The sequence below is a fragment of the Scyliorhinus torazame genome, chromosome 26 (assembly GCF_047496885.1).
Source record: "Scyliorhinus torazame isolate Kashiwa2021f chromosome 26, sScyTor2.1, whole genome shotgun sequence".
In the NCBI taxonomy this organism is placed as follows: domain Eukaryota; kingdom Metazoa; phylum Chordata; class Chondrichthyes; order Carcharhiniformes; family Scyliorhinidae; genus Scyliorhinus; species Scyliorhinus torazame.
Genome location: NC_092732.1, coordinates 42,655,381 through 42,679,396, shown reverse-complemented (window position 1 = coordinate 42,679,396; position 24,016 = coordinate 42,655,381). Strand labels below are relative to the sequence as shown.

Here is a 24,016-nt window from a genome sequence, read left to right as displayed (position 1 = left end):
CTCTTGACATAACCGGGATAAAGAGGGAGGGCCCTTGCATCACCCTACTTCAGGAAAGATGTGAACGTATTGGGGATGTGAGAAAAGATTGACGAGGATGGTTCCGGGGATGAGGAACCTCCGTTGTGAAGACGGATTGGGGAAGTTAGGACTGATTCCCTTGGAGAGAAGGCTGAGAGGAGGTGTGATGGAGATGGTCAAAACCACGAGGGGTCTGGACAGAGCGGGGAGAGAGGGCTCCCCCTGGTGGAAGGGTTGAGAAGCAGAGTAATTAGTAAAAGAGATGGAGACCTGGGGGGAGATGTTTTCACAGTGAGTGGTTCGGATAGGGGAATGCGCTGTCTCAGGGGATTCAGTCACGATTGGAGATCATCAGGGCTGTGGGGAGGAGGCACTTGGCGAATTCATCCTTCAGAGTGTGAACACACCCGGCGGGCCATAGCGCCGTCCCGGTCTGCCACCCATTCTGCGCGGAGAGCGAGTCTGGGGAGGAGCCAGCAGCAAATGGCTCAGGCCGGACGTCTTTGCCCAACTTGGCTCGCCCCGTCGTCTCTTGGATTGTTTGGGAGGCTGGTATGGCCAGGCAGGCATCGAGATTGGCAGCATGTCGGTGGTAAAAATGGTGTGGCTGGGTCGCGGTCCGCGAGTAGGGAAAGTCAGCTGGAATCCACTGTTTGTGCAGGTTCAGCTCCAGCAGAGGTGTTTTCCCTGTGCTGGCATCCACTTTAAGGATTATATATATGTGGGGGTGCGGGGGGGGGGGGTGCGGGGCGGTGGTTTGTGCCGGGGGGGCTGGTGGGGTGGTGGCTTGGCGGGGGGTGCGTGGGTGGTGGTGGCTTGGCGGGGGGTGCGTGGGTGGTGGTGGCTTGGCGGGGGGTGCGTGGGTGGTGGCTTGGCGGGGGGTGCGTGGGTGGTGGTGGCTTGGCGGGGGTGGCGTGGGTGGTGGCTTGGTGGGGGTGCGTGGGCGATGGCTTGGCGGGGGGGCGTGGGTGGTGGCTTGGCGGGGGGGTGGTGGGTGGTGGGTGGCTGGCTGGGGTGTGGTGGGTGGTGGCTGGTGGTGGTGGTGGCGTGGTGGGCTGGGTGGGTGGGTGGTGGCTGGCTGGGTGGGTGGTGGGCTTGGCGGGGGTGGGTGGGTGGTGGCTTGGCGGGGGGGTGGGTGGGTGGTGGCTTGGCGGGGGGGTGGGTGGTGGGTGGGTGTGGGCGGTGCGGTGGGTGGTGGAGGCGGGGTGGGGTGTGGGCTGGGCGGGTGGGTGGGTGGTGGCTTGGCGGGGGGTGGGTGGGTGGTGGCTTGGCGGGGGGTGGGTGGGTGGGGGCTTGGCGGGGGTGGTGGTGGGTGTGGCTGGGGGTGGGTGGTGGTGGCTTGCGTGGGAGGTGGTGGGTGGGTGGTGGCTTGGCGGGGGGGGTGGGTGGTGGCTTGGCGGGGGGGTGGGTGGTGGCTTGGCGGGGGGGTGGGTGGTGGCTTGGCAGGGGGGGTGGGGGTGGTGGGCTTGGCGGGGGGGGTGGGTGGTGGCTGGCGGGGGGGTGGGTGGTGGCTTGGCGGGGGTGGGTGGGTGGCTGGCGGTGGCTTGGGGTGGTGGGCTTGGCGGGGTGGGTGGGCTGTGGCGTGGGGGGTGGCTGGGGTGGGGTGGCTTGGCGGGGGTGGGTGGAGGTGGTGGTGGCTTGGCGGGGTGGGAGTGGGTGGGGGTGGTGGGCTTGGCGGGGTGGGTGGTGGTGGCTTGGGGCGGGGGTGGGGTGGTGTGGCTTGGCGGGTGGGTGGGTGGTGGCTTGGCGGGGGGTGGCTTGGCGGTGGGTGGTGGCTTGGCAGGGGGGTGGGTGTGGCTTGGCGGGGAGGGGAGGGTGGGTGGCTTGGCGGGAGGGGTGGTGGCTGGCGGGGGGTGGTGGAGTGGGGGTGGGCGGGGGGTGGTGGTGGGTGGTGGCTTGGCGGGGGGTGGGGTGTGGGAGTGCGTTTCTCGGTCTGTGTACCTGCCCCGATTGGGCGATTACTGTAACCCCGCGTACAGGGGCTCGATATCTGTGTCTGAGTGTTTGAGCCAATATCTTTCTGCAAAGGGATTATGTGTTTTGATTCTTGCTTCCAAATAGGGAGCGATGTAAAGTGATTTCCTGGGAAGAGCTGTGATGACGTCCCCTTAGTGTCCTGTGTCCTGTGGCGACCAGTCCATGACGGAACCTGAAGATGAATCCCTCCCTTTGCCATGGTAGGTAAAGCGTTCGTTCCTCTTCCACTGGCAGTGTGCTGGGGGTTCTGCTGGGATTGGGGAGCAAGGCCGAGATTTGTGCCCCACCCCCCCTCACTGACATGCCCTCTTCCCGTGGCCCCCATGCTCTCCCCCCTGACCTGCGACCCGGGTCCCGCCCTCTCCCCGTGTCTCCCGATCCTGGCCCCGCCAACGCTCTGCTTTGGAACTGCGGTGCGCTGTCGAGTCGGCGCTGTGCGAACGTCACCGCTTCAGGATCCCGAAATCGTCCCCCCCCCCCCCCCCGGAGCTGTGGCTCTGCTTTCTCTCCGGGATTGCGAGCCGCCTCCTGCATGTCCAGCTATTCCGCTCAACAGGGCATCACGTTTTGCGGCAGCTTTCTCCGGGTAGGAAGCAGGAATTGGTTGAAACTCTGAGCAGACTGGAGATTGAGTGTGGATGGTTATCTACTCCGGAATTACTGCAAGAATTGTGAAATTCCATCTCCTTGTATTGTGGTGAAGGAAGCGATCCAACTCTCCGGTTTCCCCTTGCTCACAGTTCTGAAACCTGAACAGACGCTGCAGGGAATTCTGGCTGTATCCGCCCCCCACTAATTCCAGTCTTTCTGTCTGATTTGCAGTGATCTAAAGCAGAACAGGCCCCATGGGTGCTCCTCGTGTGTCGGCTGCCCCTGCCGGATTGACCTGTGACCTGGCTGCATGTCTAATCTGTCAATGAGCAGAGCCAGTTCATGATCACATGACTGTCGACATGGATACCGTCCTGTCAGACTTTGTACGTTCGACAGGCGCGGAACCTGGACTGGCACGCGATCTGCTCGAAGGTGAGGATGCCCAAGGTGGGGAATGGCCGACGGGACTATTTGTCCACAGAGGAGCAGCCTGACACTCCACCACAATGTCACCTCGCTCACTGTTTAATCAGGCAAACCCAGCCAGGTAGCACTGTATTAATCCCAAACAACTAATCCCACTGCCCCACTCTCCCCATAGCCCTGTATCAATCCCAAACTAATCCCACTGCCCCACTCTCTCCCCATAGCCCTGTATCAATCCCAAACTAATCCCACTGCCCCGCTCTCTCCCCATAGCCCTGTATCAATCCCCAAACTAATCCCACTGCCCCGCTCTCTCCCCATAGCCCTGTATCAATCCCAAACTAATCCCACTGCCCCATCATCCGCAAAGCCCTATATCAATCCCAAACTAATCCCACTGCCCCACTCTCTCCCCATAGTCCTGTATCAATCCCAAACTAATCCCACTGTCCCACTCTTTCCCCATAGCCCTGTATCAATCCCCAAACTAATCCCACTGCCCCGCTCTCTCCCCATAGCCCTGTATCAATCCCAAACTAATCCCACTGCCCCATCATCCGCAAAGCCCTATATCAATCCCCAAACTAATCCCACTGCCCCACTCTCTCCCCATAGCCCTGTATCAATCCCGAACTAATCCCACTGCCCCACTCTCTCCCCTTAGCCCTGTATTAATCCCAAACTAATCCCACTGCCCCGCTCTCTCTCCCCATAGCCCTGTATCAATCCCCAAACTAATCCCACTGCCCCACTCTCTCCCCATAGCCCTGTATCAATCCCAAACTAATCCCACTGCCCCATCCTCCACAAAGCCCTGCATCAATCCCCAAACTAATCCCACTGCCCCACTCTCTCCCCATAGCCCTGTATTAATCCCAAACTAATCTCACTGCCCCGCTCTCTCCCCATAGTCCTATATCAATCCCCAAACTAATCCCACTGCCCCTCTCTCCCCATAGCCCCTCTCTCCCCATAGCCCTGTATCAATCCCCAAACTAATCCCACTGCCCCTTCTCCCCATAGCCCTGTATCAATCCCCAAACTTAATCGACTGCCCCCCTTCCCTCCCCATAGCCCTGTACCAATCCCAAACTAATCCCACTGCCCCACTCTCCCCATAGCCCTATATCAATCCCAAACTAATCCCACTGCCCCACTCTCTCCCCATAGCCCTGTATCAATCCCAAACTAATCCCACTGCCCCACTCTCCCCATAGCCCTGTATCAATCCCAAACTAATACCACTGCCCCACTCTCTCCCCATAGCCCTGTATCAATCCCCAAACTAATCCCACTGCCCCCTTCCTTCCCCATAGCCCTGTATCAATCCCAAACTAATCCCACTGCCCCACTCTCCCCATAGCCCTGTATCAATCCCCAAACTAATCCGACTGCCTCCTTCCCTCCCTATAGCCCTGCATTAATCTGTCTCTGTCTGAACACTGTCCCGTCCACTCTCTCTCTCTCTCTCTCTCTCTCTCTCCCCCCTCCCCCTCCTTCCCCCCCCCACCCCAAGCGCCCTTCCGTCCACTTCCCCCCCCCTCCCCCTCCCAGCACCGTTCCCCTCCACTGTCTCCCCCCCCTCCCAGCGCCGTTCCCCTCCACTGTCTCCCCCCCCCACCCCCAGCGCCGTCTGATTCACTCCCCCCCCACCCCCAGCATCGCCATGTCCACCTCCCCCAGCGCCATCCCCTCCACTCCCCCCCGCCCAGCACCGTCCCTTCCAGCGCCGTCCCATCCACCCACCCCCCCCCCCAGTGCCATCCCGTTCACTCTCGTCCGTCCCCCTCTCACCAGCCCCAGCACCACCCCCTCCACTCCCTCTTCTCTAAACACTGCCTTGTCTTGCAGGTAAAAACTGGGACATGACAGCCGCTCTCAGTGACTTTGAACAACTCCGCCAGGTGAATGCTGGGAATTTCCCGTACTCTTTTAATGAAGGACGTGGGCTCAAGCTGCAGGACAAGGAACCATCGAGACTTGTGCGGTCTGTGCATCCGAGACAGGAAGACCCTGTACAAGGTGGGTGTCCCCCCCCCGCCTGTCAACTCCAGAACAAGGCTCGAGTCGCTCGATAACCGGTCACTCAGTTTGAACTGAGGAGGAGGATAAACTTCTTCACTCCGAGTTGCGAATCTTCGGACTTCTCTCGCCCACAGAGCTGCCGTTGCTGCTTTGTTGACCATGTTTAAGGCTGAGAGACACGTTTGTGGTGTCTGAGGGAGTCCCGTCATGTTGGGAATGGGCTGGAAACTGGAGTTCAGGTTGGGGGGGGAGCAGCCATCATTGTGCTGAACGATGGAGCTCGCGTGAGAGGCCAACAGGTCTACTCCTCCGATTTAAAATCCAGAAAGCCCGGCAGTGCGGGAGGAGGCCGTTCGGCCCATCGAGTCTGCACCGGCCCTCTGAAAGAGCACTCCACCTAGGCCCGCTGCCCCGCCTCATCCTCGCTGCCCCGTTCTGAGCCTATGCTGCTGTGGGCAGGGTTGAGGAGGGACAGCAGTGTCTGAGTGGAGAGGTATACCTCTGGGAGAGGGCAGGGGGTGGAGAGAGAAGGCACCCCTCAGATAGGGAAAAGGGAGGAGAAGGGGAAGTCGCCACACTCCGGGGGGGGGGGATACCGGGAATAGGATTATAATGAGTTTCTTGTGCCGTTTAATGAGAGTGTTTTGCTTTGAGCAGAGAAGCGACTGACACGGGGAATCTCTCACGCCAGCTCCACCATTGTCTCTCTAGCACGTTCCCACATGTCGAACAATGGCAGCAGTGAACACTCGCTCGAGACTCCCATTTGCACCTTCCAGCTTCCTGACCTGACTGTTTATCGGGAGGATTTCCGAAACTTCATTGAGAGAGATTTGATCGAACAGTCGATGTTGGTGGCACTGGAGCAGGCAGGTAAATACACCTTCAATCACCACGCCACCCCTTCAGTCTCCTCTGCTCCAAGGAAAACAACCCCAGCCTATCCAATCTCTCCTCATAACTAACACTCTCCAGCCCAGGCAGCATCCTGGTAAATCTCCTCTGCAGCCTTTCCAGTGGCTATCACATCCCTCCTGTAATGTGGATTCCAGAACTGCTCACCGTACTCTCGCTGTGGCCTAACCAACGTTTTGTACAGTTCCAGCATAACCACCCTGCTCTTAATAAAAGCAAATTACTGCGGATGCTGGAACCTGAAACCAAAGAGAAAATGCTGGAAAATCTCAGCAGGTCTGGCAGCGTCTGTAGGGAGAGGAACGAGCGAACGATTCGAGTCTGATGACTTTGACAAAGAGTCATCGGACTCGAAACGTCAGCTCTTTTCTCTCCCTACAGATGCTGCCAGACCTGCTGAAATTTCCCAGCATTTTCTCTTTCCTCCCTGCTCTTAAACTCTGTGACTCGGCTAATAAAGGCAAGTATACCATAGGTCTTTTTAAAAATAAATTTGAGTACCCAATTCATTTTTTCCAATTCAGGGGCAATTTAGCGCGGGCAATCCACCTAGCCTGCACATCTTTGGGTTGTGGGGGCGAAACTCACGCAGACACGGGGAGAATGTGCAAACCACATGGACTATGACCCGGGGCCGGGATCGAACCTGGGACCTCGGCACCGTAGGCTTCAGTGCTAACCATTGCGCCATTGTGCTGCCCCACCATCGGCCTTCTTAACCACAGTATCCACCTGCTCTGCTTCCTTAAAGGACTGGTGTACATGCACCTCTGACCCAGCTTGTCTGTATCGTCCTGTAATCTAAGGCAATCCTCCTCACTATTTACCACTCTACCCATTTTTGTCTCATCTGCGAACGTGCTAACCAACCCTCCAACATTCATGTCTAAATCATTTATAGAAACCACAATGAGTAAGTCGCCAACACTGATCCCGGCGAGACCCCACTGGACACAGCGGGCGGGATTCTCCACTCCCGCGCCGAAGTGCCCACGCCGTCGTGAACGGCCCTGATCCCGACCGATTCAGGCCCTGACAATGGGCTAGGATCGGGGCCGCGTCATCTACACGCGCCAGGCCTTGTCGCCGCGTAAAGGCGGCGCCACATAGATGACGTGGCCGGCGCCGCATAACTGGCGTCACCCGCGCATGCGTGGTTGCCGTCCTCTCCGAGTCCGCCCCGCAAGAAAATGGCGGACGGATCTTGCGGGGCTGCGGAAGGAAGGAGGTCCTCCTTCAGAGAGGACAGCCCGACGATCGGTGGGCACCGATCGCGGGCCATGCCACAATGGAGGTACCCCCCGGTGCAGGATCCCCCCCCCCCCCCCCCCCCCACATCCCCCCCCCCCCCCCCCCCTCCAGCATTCCCGCGATGTTCCCGACGGCAGCGACCAGGTGTGGACGGCGCCGGGGGGAACCCGCCGTTTTGGCCTGGCCGCTCGGCCCATCCGGGCCTGAGAATCGCGGGGGTGCCGGAGAATCGCCATTTTGGGTGTCTCCGCCGATTCTCCGGCCCGCGGAACTCGACGGGGCCGTTCCCGCCGCTTGGGAGAATCGCGGGACTGCGTCGGACCGGCGTCCCGGGAAATCTTGGCGGCCCGGGCGATTCTCCCAACCGGCGCGGGAGTGGAGAATCGCGCCCCAGGCTTCCAGTCAGAAAAACACCCAATTCCGGATTAAATTAGCCAAATTTCCTGAGATCCCGTGGGCTCTTTCTTACCTTCGCTCTCAGTCTCCCATGTGGGACCTTATCAAAGCCTTGCTGAAGTCCAAGTAGACCCAAGTCAAATGCATTGCCCTCGTCTACACACCTGGTCACCTCTTGGAAAAATTCAGTCAAGTTGGTCAGACATGACCTCCCCTTAACAAAACCATGCTGACTGTTCCTGATTAATGTCCTCTCCAAATGCAGATTAATTTTGTCTCTCGGAATTGCTTCCAAGATTGAGGTCAGGCTGACTGACCTGTAGTTTCCTGGTTTACCCCTTTCACCCGTCTTGAATAATGGTAGCACATTGTGTCCTCCAATCCTCCGGCAGCTCTCCTCTGACCAGCGCGGGATTGGAAATTATTGCCAGCGTCCCTGCTATTTCCTCACTCGACAGCCTGGGATATGTTTCATTACGTTCCCCAGGGTTTAATCGGGAGATTTACTCCCGACTGAAGGCCAGGCGTGAGGCGTTCAAGACAGGCGACCTGATCTACACAAGAAATCCAGGTACGACCTCCGCAAAGCCATCAGGGACGCCAGGAGACAATATCAGACTAAGCTACACTCACAGACTAACGACACGGACTCTTGTCGGTTGTGGCAACACTTAAGCAACAAAACGGGCTACAAAGCGAATCAGAGCAGTGTCTCCAGCAGCAGCGCACCCCTCCCCGGTGAACTCAATGCATTCTATGCTCGTTCGAGCAGGAAACCAACAAACCTTGTCAACTGCCCCAGCAGCCCATACTCACCCATACCCACCGACACAGTTTCCAAAGTCCGACCGGCCTGCCTGAAAGTGAACCCTCGGAAAGTAATGTTCCTGGCGGAGTCCGTGGTCGTGCACACAGATCCTGCACAGACCAAGTGGCGGGTGTGCTTGCGGACATCTTCAACCTCCCCCTACTCCGTCCCGAGGTCCTCACCTGCTTCAAGAGGACCACCATCATACCGGTACCAAATAAGAACCAGGCAACGTGCCTCAATGACTATCGTCTGGTGGCCCTGACTTCGGTCGTAATGAAGTGCTTTGAGAGGTTGGTCATAGAAACATAGAACAGTACAGCACAGAACAGGCCCTTCAGCCCTCGATGTTGTGCCGAGCTTTGTCCGAAATCAAGGACAAGCTATCCCACTCCCTGTCATTCTGGTGTGCTCCATTTGCCTATCCAATAACCGCTTGAAAGTTCCTAAAGTGTCCGACTCCACTATCACAGCAGGCAGTCCATTCCACACCCTAACCACTCTCTGAGTAAAGAACCTACCTCGGACATCCCTCCTATATCTCCCACCCTGAATCTTATAGTTATGCCCCCGTTTAACAGCTACATCCACCCAAGGAAATAGTCGCTGAACGTCCACTCTATCTATCCCCCTCATCATCTTATAAACCTCTATTAAGTCGCCTCTCATCCTCCTTCGCTCCAATGAAAAAAGCCCTCGCTCCCTCAACCTTTCCTCATAAGACCTATCCTCCAATCCAGGCAGCATCCTGGTAAATCTCCTCATGAGGCGCATCAACTCCATACTCCCAGAACGCCTTGATCCACTGCAATTCGCAGACCGCCACAGCCAGCCCACAGCAGGCGCCATCTCCCTGGCCCTACACTCACCCCTGGAGCATCTCGACAACAAGGACTCCTACGTCAGACTCCTATTTATTGACTACAGCTCCACCTTCAACACCATAATCCCAGCCAAGCTCATATCAAAGCTCCAAAACCTAGGACTTGGCTCCCCACTCCGCAACCGGATCCTCGACTTTCTCACCCACAGACCACAATCAGTAAGAATAACCAACAACACCTCCTCCACAATAGTCCTCCATACCGGGGCCCCGCAAGGCTGCGTACTTAGCCCCCTGCTATACTCCCTGTGTACACACGACTGCGTGGCAAAATTTGGCTCCAACTCCATCTGCAAGTTGTCGATGACACGATCGTAGTGGGTCATATCTCGAACAAGGATAAGTCAGAATACAGGAGGGAGATAGAGAACCTAGTGGAGAGGTGTAGCGACAACAATCTCTCCCTCAATGCCAGCAAAACTAAAGAGCTGGTCATTGACTTCAGGAAGCAAAGTACTGTACACACCCCTGTCAGCATCAACGGGGCCGAGGTGGAGATGGTTAGCAGTCTCAAATTCTTAGGGGTGCACATCTCCAAAAATCTGTCCTGGTCCACCCACGTCGACGCTACCACCAAGAAAGCACAACAGCGCCTATACTTCCTCAGGAAACTAAGGAAATTCGGCATGTCCACATTGACTCTTACCAACTTTTACAGATGTACCATAGAAAGCATCCTATCGGGCTGCATCACAGCCTGGTATGGCAACTGCTCGGCCCAGGACCGCAAGAAACTTCAGAGAGTCGTGAACACCGCCCAGTCCATCACACAAACCTGCCTCCCATCCATTGACTCCATCTAGACCTCCCGCTGCCTGGGGAAAGCGGACAGCATAATCAAAGGCCCCTCCCACCCGGCTTACTCACTCTTCCAACTTCTTCCATCGAGCAGGAGGTACAGAAGTCTGAGAACACGCACAAACAGCCTCTGCTTCCTATGGACTGAAGTGATCTCTCCACTGAGCCGTACTGCACTCTGTATGCTTCTGATGTCTGTGACTCTGTATTTACATTTTGTTTCTATCGTATGTTTTTTCATGTATGGAGCGATCAGCCTGGACTGTGCGCAGAACAATACGTTTCCCTGAGCCTCAGTACACGTGACAATAAATCCAAATCTGGCCCTGGACATTTCTCTACTTTTAAGCCTGCCAGACCACTCCACCTCCTCTCCATCAGTGACCCTGAGCCGGGATCGAACCTGGGACCTCGGCGCCGTGAGGCAGCAGGGCTAACCCACTGCGCCACCGCGCCACCCCTCCTTTTACCCTTAATGTACTTGGAAAACAATTTCCGATTGTCCTTTATTTTACCTGCCAATATCCTTGTCCCCTTTTTGCTCTCCTAATTTCCTTTTTAAGTCCCCTCTTGCACATTCTACACGCCTCGAGGGCTTCTGCTGTTTGGAGCCCTCGATATCTGCCATAAGCCTCCCTTTTTCTCCTTCGCCAATGCTGTAGATCCCTCGATATCCAGGGTTCACTGAATTTGTTGGTCCCATCCTTTTTCTGGATTGGAAGGTGTTGGCCCTGCACTGTCCCCGTTTCCTTCTTGAATGCGTCCCACTGTTCTTCACCTGAAGTATCTGCTCCCAGTCCACTCTGCCCAAATCATACCTGATCTTATTAAAATCGGCCTTCCCCAGGTGGCATGTGGCGCAGCGGTGAGCACTGGGACTGCGGCGCTGAGGACCCGGGTTCGAATCCCGGCCCCGGGTCACTGTCCGTGTGGAGTTTGCACATTCCCCCCGTGTCTGCGTGGGTCTCACCCCCCCACAACCCAAAGTTAGGTGGATTGGCCATGCTAAATTGCCCCTTAATTGGAAAAGAAAATAATTGGGTGCTCTAAATTTTAAAAAGAGAAAAGAAAAATTGGCCTTCCCCAGTTTAGAACTTGGATTTCAGGCCCATCCTTGGCCTTTTCCATAACAGTAAGAAGTCATAGAACACCAGGTTAAAGTCCCAACAGGTTTGTTGGTGTTGTAAGACTTCTTACTGTGCTCACCCCAGTCCAACGCCGGCATCTCCACATCATGGCTTTTCCTTAGCAATCTTGAACCTAACTGAGTTATGATCAGTGTCTGCAAAATGCTCCCCCTCTGATACTGCAACCACTTGCCCAGCTTCTTTACCTGAAATTAAGTCCAGGAATGACCCCCGCTCTTGCTGGACCTTCTACGGACTGGCTTAAAAAGGTCGCCTGGGCGCGTTTTAAGAATTCTGCTCCCTCTGAACCTTTCACTGCTCCCTCTGAACCTTTCACTGCTCCCTCTGAACCTTTCACTGCTCCCTCTGAACCTTTCACACTATGACTACCTCGGTTAATGCTGGGGAAGGTGAACCCCACCCCCACTATCACTGGGGAAGACGCACGGTGCTCAGGACTGGAGAACACTGTTTATGTTGTCATCTCCAGGACTGCAGGCTGTCAGGTTTAACCTGTTGTTTTCTTGCTGGATGTGGTCAGCTGCTGTAACACAATGAATGTCTCTGCTGCACCGGTGAGTGTGAGTGGAACACCTCCTCCCAGGTAACTGATCTGTCAGCGACCATACCAACATAATCCACGCGCGAGATATCGGACAACAAAATGCCCCAGGAGTGAAACCCAAGCCAGTGGTTTGTTATCAGAGCCCTGAGATTGAATTGCTGCCTCTGATTGACAAGTCAGCTCTTGTGTCTGTAAGTTCAGGAGCAGAATGAAAGTTGAAATGCACTCATCATTTCACATCATCTTTCTCTGCTTGCTGACTGATGTGACACTGTGATAAAGCCAGGGGAGTCCAACGAGCTTCTGAAACGTCCTTTATTTCAGCAACAGCATCGTACATACACAGGGCCCGGTTCCCTTTCACCGGGTCCTCATTCCTTTTTAGCTGGCTCTACAGCTGCCTGCCTTTTATACTAGTGCTGGGTTAACTCAGTCCAATTGAACACAGGGAACAATCATCCCCAGGTGGATGAGTCCTGTGCAGGTTATTACAGACACCATACAATGAAACCATTTCAAATTAGGTATGCAGTTAGATACAGTGAAATAAACTCTATACTGCCCTCTTCACAGGTACAGCACGGGGTTAGATACGGAGTAAATCTCCCTCCACACTGTCCCCATCAAACACTCCCAGGACAGGTACAGCACGGGGTTAGATACAGAGTAAAGCTCCCTCTAAACTGTCCCCATCAAACACTCCCAGGACAGGTACAGCACGGGGTTAGATACAGAGTAAAGCTCTCTCTACACTGTCCCCATCAAACACTCCCAGGACAGGTACAGCACGGGGTTAGATACAGAGTAAAGCTCCCTCTACACTGTCCCCATCAAACACTCCCAGGACAGGTACAGCACGGGGTTAGATACAGAGTAAAGCTCCCTCTACATTGTCCCCGTCAAACACTCCCAGGGCAGGTACAGCATGGGGTTAGATACAGAGTAAAGCTCCCTCTACACTGTCCCCATCAAACACTCCCAGGACAGGTACAGCACGGGGTTAGATACAGAGTAAAGCTCCCTCTACATTGTCCCCGTCAAACACTCCCAGGGCAGGTACAGCACGGGGTTAGATACAGAGTAAAGCTCCCACTACACTGTCCCCATCAAACACTCCCAGGACAGGTACAGCATGGGGTTAGATACAGAGTAAAGCTCCCTCTACACTGCCCCCATCAAACACTCCCAGGACAGGTACAGCACGGGGTTAGATACTGAGTAAAGCTCCCTCTACACTGCTAACCAGTTTTCTATCCATCTCAATACACAGCCCCCAATCCCATGTGCTTTAATTTCACACATTAATGGCTCATGTGGGAGACTTTCACTCTACTAGTTACATCCTTGAAGAATTCCAGTGGATTTGTCAAGCATGATTTCCCTTCATAAATCCATGCTGACTCTGTCCGTTCCTGCCACTTGGTTTCTAAGTGCTCTGCTATAAAACCTTTCGTAATGGATTCTAGAATTTGCCCGACTACCGACGTCAGGCTGACTGGTCCATAATTCTGTGTTTTCCCTCTCCCTCCTTTTCTAAATAGTGGGGTTACATTAGCCACCCTCCAATCTGCAGGAACTGTTCCAGAGTAGAGAATCCCGGAAGATGACCACCATTGCCTCCACTATCTCGAGAGCCACTTTGTTAAATTCTCTGGGATGTAGATTCTCAGGCCCTGGGGAGTTATCTGCCTTCAATCCCATCACTTTCCCCAACATCATTTCTCAACTAATATTGATCTCCTTCAGTTCCTCCCTCTCACTAACCCTCTCTGACAGGTTATTTATATCCTCATTTGTGAAGACCGAACCAAAGTCTGTATTTAGCTGCTCAGCCATTTCTTTGTCCTTCATTATAAATTCCCCTCTTTCTGACTGTACAGGACCTACATTTATCTTCACCAATCTTTTTCTCTTCACCTACCTATAGAAACTTTTACAGTCAGTTCCCTGCAAGCTTACTCTCGTGCTCTATTTTCCACTTCTTTTTTAAAAAATATATTTTATTCAAAATATTTTGGCCAAACAAAACAATACAAAGGTTGTCCTTTTTTGACAATGAAACAGTATAACTAACAGTGGCCATTTTAACAAATAAATAAATAATATGTAAACTAAATGGCAACTGCCATATCAAAAATAATAACTCTCCAAAAATAAAATCGAGCAATCCAGTATACATAACCCGGTACAAATATCTATACACAAACATCCCTGAGGACCAGCCTGGGCCCCTCCCCCCTGGGTTGCTGCTGCTACCTTCCCATTTCCTTTATCGTTCTGCGAGGTAGTCAATGAACGGTTGCCGCCGCCTGGTGAACCCTTGAGCCGAACCCCTTAGTGCGAACTTTATCCGTTCTAGTTTTATAAACCCTGCCATGTCATTTATCCAGGTCTACACGCCCGGGGGTTTGGCTTCCTTCCACATAAGCAATATCCTTCGCCGGGCTACTAGGGACGCAAAGGCCAAGACATCAGCCTCTTTCGCCTCCTGCACGCCCGGCTCTTCTGCAACCCCAAATATAGCCAACCCCCAGCCTGGCTCGACCCGGACCCCCACCACCTTCAAAAGCACCTTTGCCACCCCCACCCAGAACCCCTGCAGTGCCGGACACGACCAAAACACGTGGGTGTGGTTTGTTGGGCTTCTCGAGCATCTCCCACACCTATCCTCTACCCTGAAGAATTTACTGAGCCTTGCTCCGGTCATATGTGCCCTGTGCAAAACCTTGAATTGTATCAGGCTTAGCCTGGCGCACGAGGACGAAGAGTTTACCCTACGTAGGGCATCTGCCCACAGCCCCTCTTCAATCTCTTCCCCCAGCTCTTCTTCCCATTTTCCCTTCAGCTCATCCACCATGACATAGGGTCAGATGATGTGGAGTCTGTGTGGGTAGAGTTGAGGAACCACAAAGGCAAAAAAACCATAATGGGAGTTATGTACAGGCCTCCTAACAGTGGTCAGGACCGGGGGCACAAAATGCACCACGAAATAGAAAGTGCATGTCAGAAAGGCAAGGTCACAGTGATCATGGGGGACTTCAATATGCAGGTGGACTGGGTAAATAATACTGCCAGTGGACCCAAGGAAAGGGAATTCATTGAATGTTTACAGGAGGGCTTTTTGGAACAGCTTGTGATGGAGCCCACGAGGGAACAGGCCATTCTGGACTTAGTGTTATGTAATGAGCCAGACTTGATTAAAGATCTTAAAGTAAGGGAGCACTTAGGAGGCAGTGATCATAATATGGTAGAATTCAATCTCCAATTTGAAAGAAAGAAGGTAGAATCAGATGTAAAGGTGTTACAGTTAAATAAAGGTAACTACAGGGGCATGAGGGAGGAACTGACGAAAATCGACTGGGAGCAGAGCCTAGTGGGAAAGACAGTAGAACAGCAATGGCAGGAGTTTCTGGGAGTAATTGAGGACACAGTGCAGAGGTTCATCCCAAAGAAAAGAAAGGTTATCAGAGGGGGGATTAGGCAGCCATGGCTGACAAAGGAAGTTAGGGAATGCATCAAAGCAAAAGAGAAAGCCTATAATGTGGCAAAGAGTATTGGGAATCAGAAGATTGGGAAGGCTACAAAAACAAACAGAGGATAACAAAGAGAGAAATAATGAAAGAGAGGATCAAATATGAAGGTAGGCTCGCCAGTAACATTAGGAATGATAGTAAAAGTTTATTTAAATACATTAAAAACAAACTGGAGGCAAAAGTTGACATTGGGCCGCTCCAAAATGACGCTGGTAATTTTGTGATGGGAGACAAGGAAATAGCTGAGGAACTAAATAAGTACTTTCCGTCAGTCTTCACAGTAGAAGACATGAGTAATATCCCACCAATTCCGGAGAGTCAGGGGGCAGAGTTGAATATGGTAGCCATCACAAAGGAGAAAGTGCTAGAGAAACTAAGAGGTCTAAAAATTGATAAATCTCCGGGCCCAGATGGACTACATCCTAGAGTTCTAAAGGAGATAGCTGAAGAAATGGTGGAGGCGTTAGTTATGATCTTTCAAAAGTCACTGGAGTCCGGGAAAGTCCCAGAGGATTGGAAAATCGCTGTTGTAACCCCCCTGTTCAAGAAGGGAACAAGGAAAAAGATGGAAAATTATAGGCCAATTAGCCTAACCTCGGTTGTTGGCAAGATTCTAGAATCCATTGTTAAGGATGAGATCTCTAAATTCTTGGAAGTGCAGGGTCAGATTAGGACAAGTCAGCATGGATTTAGTAAGGGGAGGTCGTGCCTGACAAACCTGTTAGAGTTCTTTGAGGAGATAACAAATAGGTTAGACCAAGGAGAGCCAATGGATGTTATCTATCTTGACTTCCAAAAGGCCTTTGATAAGGTGCCTCACGGGAGACTGCTGAGTAAAATAAGGGCCCATGGTATTCGAGGCAAGGTACTAATATGGATTGACGATTGGCTGTCAGGCAGAAGGCAGAGAGTTGGGATAAAAGGTTCTTTTTCGGAATGGCAACCGGTGACGAGTGGTGTCCCGCAGGGTTCAGTGTTGGGGCCACAGCTGTTCTCTTTATATATTAACGATCTAGATGACGGGACTGGGGGCATTCTGGCTAAGTTTGCCGATGATACAAAGATAGGTGATGGGGCAGGTAGTATGGAGGAGGTGGGGAGGCTGCAGAAAGATTTAGACAGTTTAGGAGAGTGGTCCAAGAAATGGCTGATGAAATTCAACGTGGGCAAGTGCGAGGTCTTGCACTTTGGAAAAAAGAATAGAGGCATGGACTATTTTCTAAACGGTGACAAAATTCATAATGCTGAAGTGCAAAGGGACTTGGGAGTCCTAGTCCAGGATTCTCTAAAGGTAAACTTGCAGGTTGAGTCCGTAATTAAGAAAGCAAATGCAATGTTGTCATTCATCTCAAGAGGCTTGGAATATAAAAGCAGGGATGTACTTCTGAAGCTTTATAAAGCACTAGTTAGGCCCCATTTAGAATACTGTGAGCAATTTTGGGCCCCACACCTCAGGAAGGACATACTGGCACTGGAGCGGGTCCAGCGGAGATTCACACGGATGATCCCAGGAATGGTAGGCCTAACATACGATGAACGTCTGAGGATCCTGGGATTATATTCATTGGAGTTTAGGAGGTTGAGGGGAGATCTAATAGAAACTTACAAGATAATGAATGGCTTAGATAGGGTGGATGTAGGGAAGTTGTTTCCATTAGCAGGGGAGACTCGGACCCGGGGGCACAGCCTTAGAATAAAAGGGAGTCACTTTAGAACAGAGATGAGGAGAAATTTCTTCAGCCAGAGAGCGGTGGGTCTGTGGAATTCATTGCCACAGAGGGCAGTGGAGGCCGGGACGTTGAGTGTCTTTAAGACAGAAGTTGATAAATTCTTGATTTCTCGAGGAATTAAGGGCTATGGAGAGAGAGCGGGTAAATGGAGTTGAAATCAGCCATGATTGAATGGTGGAGTGGACTCGATGGGCCGAATGGCCTTCCGCTCCTATGTCTTATGGTCTTATGATCTCCCCCTCGTCCCTCATTTCCCTGTATATATCCAACACCCTACCATCCCCCACCCATGTCCCTGAGATCACTCTATCCTGAACCTCCTGCGTCGGGAGCTGCGGGAATTCCCTCACCTGTTGCCTCGCAAAAGCCCTCAGTTGCATGTACCGAAATGCATTCCCTTGGGGCAACCCATATTTTTCCGTCAGCGCTCCCAGACTCGCAAACGTCCCGTCTACGAACAGATCTCTCAGTTGCACAACCCCCGCTCTCTGCCATGCTCCAAATCCCCCATCTATTCTCCCCGGGACAAACCTATGATTATTTCTTATCGGGGACCACACCGAGGCTCCCGTCCTTCCCCTATGTCGTCTCCACTGCCCCCAAATTTTTAGTGTTGCCACCACCACTGGACTTGTGGTGTATTTCTTCGGGGAGAACGGCAACGGCGCCATCACCATTGCTTGTAGGCTGGTTCCTTTGCAGGACGCCATCTCCAATCTCTTCCACGCCGCTCCCTCCCCTTCTCCCATCCACTTACACACCATTGAGATATTCGCGGCCCAGTAGTACTCACTTGGGCTCGGTAGTGCCAGCGCCCCCCCTATCCCTGCTACGCTGCAAGAACCCCCTCCTCACTCTCGGGGTCTTCCCGGCCCACACAAAGCTCATGACACTTTTCTCAATTCTCTTGAAAAAAGCCTTCGTGACCATCACCGGAAGGCACTGAAACACAAAGAGGAATCTCGGGAGGACTACCATTTTGACCGCCTGCACCCTACCCACCAGTGACGGGCACCATGTCCCATCTCTTAAAATCCTCCACCATCTGTTCCACCAATCTTGTTAGATTAAGCCGGTGTAAGGTTCCCCAACTCCTGGCTATCTGAATCCCTAAGCACCGGAAATCTCTTGTTACCTTCCTCAGCGGTAAGTCATCTATTCCCCTGCTCTGTTCCCCCGGATGCACCACAAACAACTCACTCTTACCCATATTCAGTTTATACCCCGAAAATTCCCCAAACTCCCTGAGTGTCTGCATTATCTCAGGCATCCCCTCCACTGGGTCCGCAACATACAGCAATAAATCATCTGCATACAAGGATACCCGGTGTTCTTCTCCTCCCCTGAGCACTCCCCTCTACTTCCTAGAGCCCCTCAGTGCTATGGCCAGGGGCTCAATCGCCAATGCAAACAGTAACAGAGACGGGACACCCCTGCCTCCTCCCTCTATGAAGACGGAAGTAATCAGACCTCTGTCTGTTCGTGGCCACGCTCGCCACCGGGGCCCTATACAGCAGCTGTACCCATCCAATATACCGTTCTCCAAAACCTAATCTCCTCAGCACCTCCCACAGATAATCCCACTCCACTCTGTCAAATGCTTTCTCGGCGTCCATCGCCACCACTATCACCACCACTATCTCCGCCTCCCCCTCTGGTGGGGGCATCATCATTACCCCTAGCAACCTCCGTATGTTCGTGTACAGCTGTCTCCCCTTAACGAACCCAGTTTGATCCTCGTGGACCACACCCGGGACACAGTCCTCTATCCTCGTCGCCATCACCTTGGCCAGGAGCTTAGCATTTACATTTAAAAGGGAAATGGGCCTGTAGGACCCACACTGCAGCGGGTCTTTTTCCTTGTTCAAAAGGAGCGATATCGTTGCCTCCGACATAGTCGGGGGCAGCTGCCCCCTTTCCCTAGCCTCATTAAAGGTTTTCGTCAAAAGCGGGGCCAGTAAGTCCATATACTTCCTGTAAAATTCCACCGGGAATCCGTCCGGTCCCGGGGCCTTCCCCGCCTGCATGCTCCCAATCCCTTTTACCACCTCCTCCATCTCAATCTGTGCTCCCAGTCCCGCCCTCTCCTGCTCCTCCACCTTGGGGAATTCCAGCTGATCCAAGAAACACATCATTCCCTCCTTCCCTTCCGGAGGCTATTTTCCACTTCTTAATCAATCTCTTGTTCCTGCTTTGCTGAATTCTAAACTGCTCCCAGTCCTCAGATCTGTTATTTTTTCTGGCCAATGATGACTGACCCTCCGACAGTGCAGCTCTCCCTCAGTCCTGACCCTCTGACAGTGCAGCACTCCCTCAGTACTGACCTTCGACAGTGCAGCACTCCCTCAGTACTGACCCTCTGACAGTGCAGCACTCCCTCAGTACTGACCCTCTGACAGTGCGGCACTCCCTCAGTACTGACCCTCCCACAGTGCGGCACTCCCTCAGTACTGACCCTCTGACAGTGCAGCTCTCCCTCAGTACTGACCTTCGACAGTGCAGCACTCCCTCAGTACTGACCCTCTGACAGTGCAGCACTCCCTCAGTACTGACCTTTGACAGTGCAGCACTCCCTCAGTACTTACCCTCTGACAGTGCGGCACTCCCTCAGTACTGACCCTCTGACAGTGCGGCACTCCCTCAGTACTGACCTTCGACAGTGCAGCACTCCCTCAGTACTGACCCTCTGACAGTGCAGCACTCCCTCAGTACTGACCTTCGACAGTGCAGCACTCCCTCAGTACTGACCCTCTGACAGTGCAGCACTCCCTCAGTACTGACCCTCTGACAGTGCGGCACTCCCTCAGTACTGACCCTCTGAAAGTGCGGCGCACCCTCAGTACTGACCCTCCGACAGTGCAGCACTCCCTCAGTACTGACCCTCTGACAGTGCGGCGCTCCCTCAGTACTGACCCTCTGACAGTGCAGCACTCCCTCAGTACTGACTCTCTGAGAGTGCGGCGCTCCCTCAGTACTGACCCTCTGACAGTGCGGCACTCCCTCAGTACTGACCCTTTGACAGTGCGGCACTCCCTCAGTACTGACCCTCTGACAGTGCGGCGCTCCCTCAGTACTGACCCTTTGACAGTGCAGCATACACTCAGCACTGACCCTCTGACAGTGCGGCACTCCCTCAGTACTGACCCTCTGACAGTGCAGCACTCCCTCAGTACTGACCCTCTGACAGTGCGGCGCTCACTCAGTACTGACCCTCTGACAGTGCGGCTCTCCCTCAGTACTGACCCTCTGACAGTGCGGCGCTCCCTCAGTACTGAACCTCCGACAGTGCGGGACTCCCTCATTACTGACTCTCTGACAGTGCAGCACTCCCTCAGTACTGACCCTCTGACAGTGCGGCTCCCTCAGTACTGACCCTCTGACAGTGCGGCTCCCTCAGTACTGACCCTCTGACAGTGCAGCACTCCCTCAGTACTGACTCTCTGACAGTGCGGCGCTCCCTCAGTACTGACCCTCTGACAGTGCGGCACTCCCTCAGTACTGACCCTTTGACAGTGCGGCACTCCCTCAGTACTGACCCTTTGACAGTGCAGCACTCCCTCAGTACTGACCCTCTGACAGTGCGGCGCTCCCTCAGTACTGACCCTCTGACAGTGCAGCATACACTCAGCACTGACCCTCTGACAGTGCGGCACTCCCTCAGTACTGACCCTCTGACAGTGCAGCACTCCCTCAGTACTGAGCCTCTGACAGTGCAGCATTCCCTCAGTACTGACCCTCTGACAGTGCGGCGCTCCCTCAGTACTGACCCTCTGACAGTGCAGCACTCCCTCGGTACTGACCCTCTGACAGTGCGGCACTCCCTCAGTACTGACCCTCTGACAGTGCGGCGCTCCCTCAGTACTGACCCTCTGACAGTGCAGCATACACTCAGCACTGACCCTCTGACAGTGCGGCACTCCCTCAGTACTGACCCTCTGACAGTGCGGCGCTCCCTCAGTACTGACCCTCTGACAGTGCGGCACTCCCTCAGTACTGACCCTCTGACAGTGCGGCACTCCCTCAGTACTGACCCTCTGACAGTGCGGCGCTCCCTCAGTACTGACCCTCTGACAGTGCGGCGCTCCCTCAGTACTGACCCTCTGACAGTGCAGCATTCCCTCAGTACTGACCCTCTGACAGTGCGGCGCTCCCTCAGTACTGCAATGTGCTTATTAATGTGTATTTTGTGCCTGGGACTCTGGGCTGGAGCTGAAACCCCTGGGGTCTCTGTCTCAGCAGAGTTTGCAGCGGTGAAGCTGTTGTTTAGTGAATTCTTTGATATCCATCTGGACAGGCCGGGCCCAAATTCCATCTTATTGTGCCCTCCCGCAAAGCCGGATGTTTGTAAGGTGAGTAAGGCTTGTGAGGAGGACAGATCAGTGGGTGTGGGGATGATGACCTGCTCTTTGAGTAATGTCATTGGAGTTTTGACTGACTTTAAATAAATTGTTGTGCCCCTCAGGTCGTCTCAATTGGTGGGCAAATGTTGATGCCAGCTGCCAACGTCTGTTGCCCCTTGCAACTACTGGTGATGGGAACTGCCTGCTCCATGCTGCTTCTTTAGGTCAGTACAGTGTGCTGATCCAGACATCTCGATCAGTCTTCATTTCGTAATCCAGCCCTCCCGACCATCTCCATCCGTCTTCATTTCGTAATCCAGCCCTCCCGACCATCTCAATCCGTCTTCATTTCGTAATCCAGCCCTCCCGACGATCTCAATCCGTCTTCATTTCGTAATCCAGCCCTCCCGACCATCTCGATCAGTCTTCATTTCGTAACCCAGCCCTCCCGACCATCACGATCAGTCTTCATTTCGTAATCCAGCCCTCCTGACCATCTCGGTCAGTCTTCATTTCGTAACCCAGCCCTCCCGACCATCACGATCAGTCTTCATTTCGGAATCCAGCCCTCCTGACCATCTCAATCCGTCTTCATTTCATAATCCAGCCCTCCCGACCATCTCGGTCAGTCTTCATTTTGTAATCCAGCCCTCCCGACCATCTCAGTCCGTCTTCATTTCGTAATCCAGCCCTCCCGACCATCTCAATCCGTCTTCATTTCGTAATACAGCCCTCCCGACCATCTTGATCAGTCTCCATTTCGTAATCCAGCCCTCCCGACTATCTCAGTCCCGTCTTCATTTCGTAATCCAGCCCTCCCGACCATCTCAATCCGTCTTCATTTCGTAATACAGCCCTCCCGACCATCTTGATCAGTCTTCATTTCGTAATCCAGCCCTCCCGACCATCTCAGTCCGTCTTCATTTCGTAATCCAGCCCTCCCGACCATCTCGATCAGTCTCCATTTCGTAATCCAGCCCTCCCGACCATATCAGTCCGTCTTCATTTCGTAATCCAGCCCTCCTGATCATCTCAGTCCGTCTTCATTTCGTAATCCAGCCCTCCTGACCATCTCGATCAGTCTTCATTTCGTAATCCAGCCCTCCCGACCATCACGATCAGTCTTCATTTCGTAATCCAGCCCTCCCGACCATCTCAGTCCGTCTTCATTTCGTAATCCAGCCCTCCTGACCATCTCGATCAGTCTCCATTTCGTAATCAAGCCCTCCCGACCATATCAGTCCGTCTTCATTTCGTAATCCAGCCCTCCTGATCATCTCAGTCCGTCTTCATTTCGTAATCCAGCCCTCCTGACCATCTCGATCAGTCTTCATTTCGTAATCCAGCCCTCCCGACCATCTCCATCCGTCTTCATTTCGTAATCCAGCCCTCCCGACCATCTCCATCCGTCTTCATTTCGTAATCCTGCCCTCCCGACCATCTCGATCAGTCTTCATTGTGTAATCCAGCCCTCCCGACCATCTCCATCCGTCTTCATTTCGTAATCCAGCCCTCCCGACCATCTCGATCAGTCTTCATTTCGTAATCCAGCCCTCCCGACCATCTCCATCCGTCTTCATTTCGTAATCCAGCCCTCCCGACCATCTCAATCCGTCTTCATTTCGTAATCCAGCCCTCCCGACGATCTCAATCCGTCTTCATTTCGTAATCCAGCCCTCCCGACCATCTCGATCAGTCTTCATTTCGTAACCCAGCCCTCCCGACCATCACGATCAGTCTTCATTTCGTAATCCAGCCCTCCTGACCATCTCGGTCAGTCTTCATTTCGTAACCCAGCCCTCCCGACCATCACGATCAGTCTTCATTTCGGAATCCAGCCCTCCTGACCATCTCAATCCGTCTTCATTTCATAATCCAGCCCTCCCGACCATCTCGGTCAGTCTTCATTTTGAAATCCAGCCCTCCCGACCATCTCAGTCCGTCTTCATTTCGTAATCCAGCCCTCCCGACCATCTCAATCCGTCTTCATTTCGTAATACAGCCCTCCCGACCATCTTGATCAGTCTCCATTTCGTAATCCAGCCCTCCCGACTATCTCAGTCCCGTCTTCATTTCGTAATCCAGCCCTCCCGACCATCTCAATCCGTCTTCATTTCGTAATACAGCCCTCCCGACCATCTTGATCAGTCTTCATTTCGTAATCCAGCCCTCCCGACCATCTTGATCAGTCTTCATTTCGTAATCCAGCCCTCCCGACCATCTCAGTCCGTCTTCATTTCGTAATCCAGCCCTCCTGATCATCTCAGTCCGTCTTCATTTCGTAATCCAGCCCTCCTGATCATCTCAGTCCGTCTTCATTTCGTAATCCTGCCCTCCCGACCATCTCGATCAGTCTTCATTTCGTAATCCAGCCCTCCCGACCATCTCAGTCCGTCTTCATTTCGTAATCCAGCCCTCCTGATCATCTCAGTCCGTCTTCATTTCGTAATCCAGCCCTCCTGACCATCTCGATCAGTCTTCATTTCGTAATCCAGCCCTCCCGACCATCTCCATCCGTCTTCATTTCGTAATCCAGCCCTCCCGACCATCTCGATCAGTCTTCATTTCGTAATCCAGCCCTCCCGACCATCTCAGTCCGTCTTCATTTCGTAATCCAGCCCTCCCGA

At 53.4% G+C, this 24,016-nt stretch overlaps 1 protein-coding gene across 1 annotated transcript in view; it reads left to right on the top strand.

Moving 5' to 3' along the window:
• Window positions 1–24,016, top strand: part of LOC140403014 (OTU domain-containing protein 7B-like) — a 185,927-nt gene that overhangs the window by 79,240 nt on the left and 82,671 nt on the right. Inside the window, 5 exon segments of the mRNA XM_072490668.1 lie at window positions 2,083–2,198; window positions 2,821–3,024; window positions 4,870–5,040; window positions 5,701–5,916; window positions 21,512–21,613. Of these exon segments, the coding sequence (XP_072346769.1) occupies window positions 2,940–3,024; window positions 4,870–5,040; window positions 5,701–5,916; window positions 21,512–21,613 (574 nt within the window). The 5' untranslated portion in view covers window positions 2,083–2,198; window positions 2,821–2,939.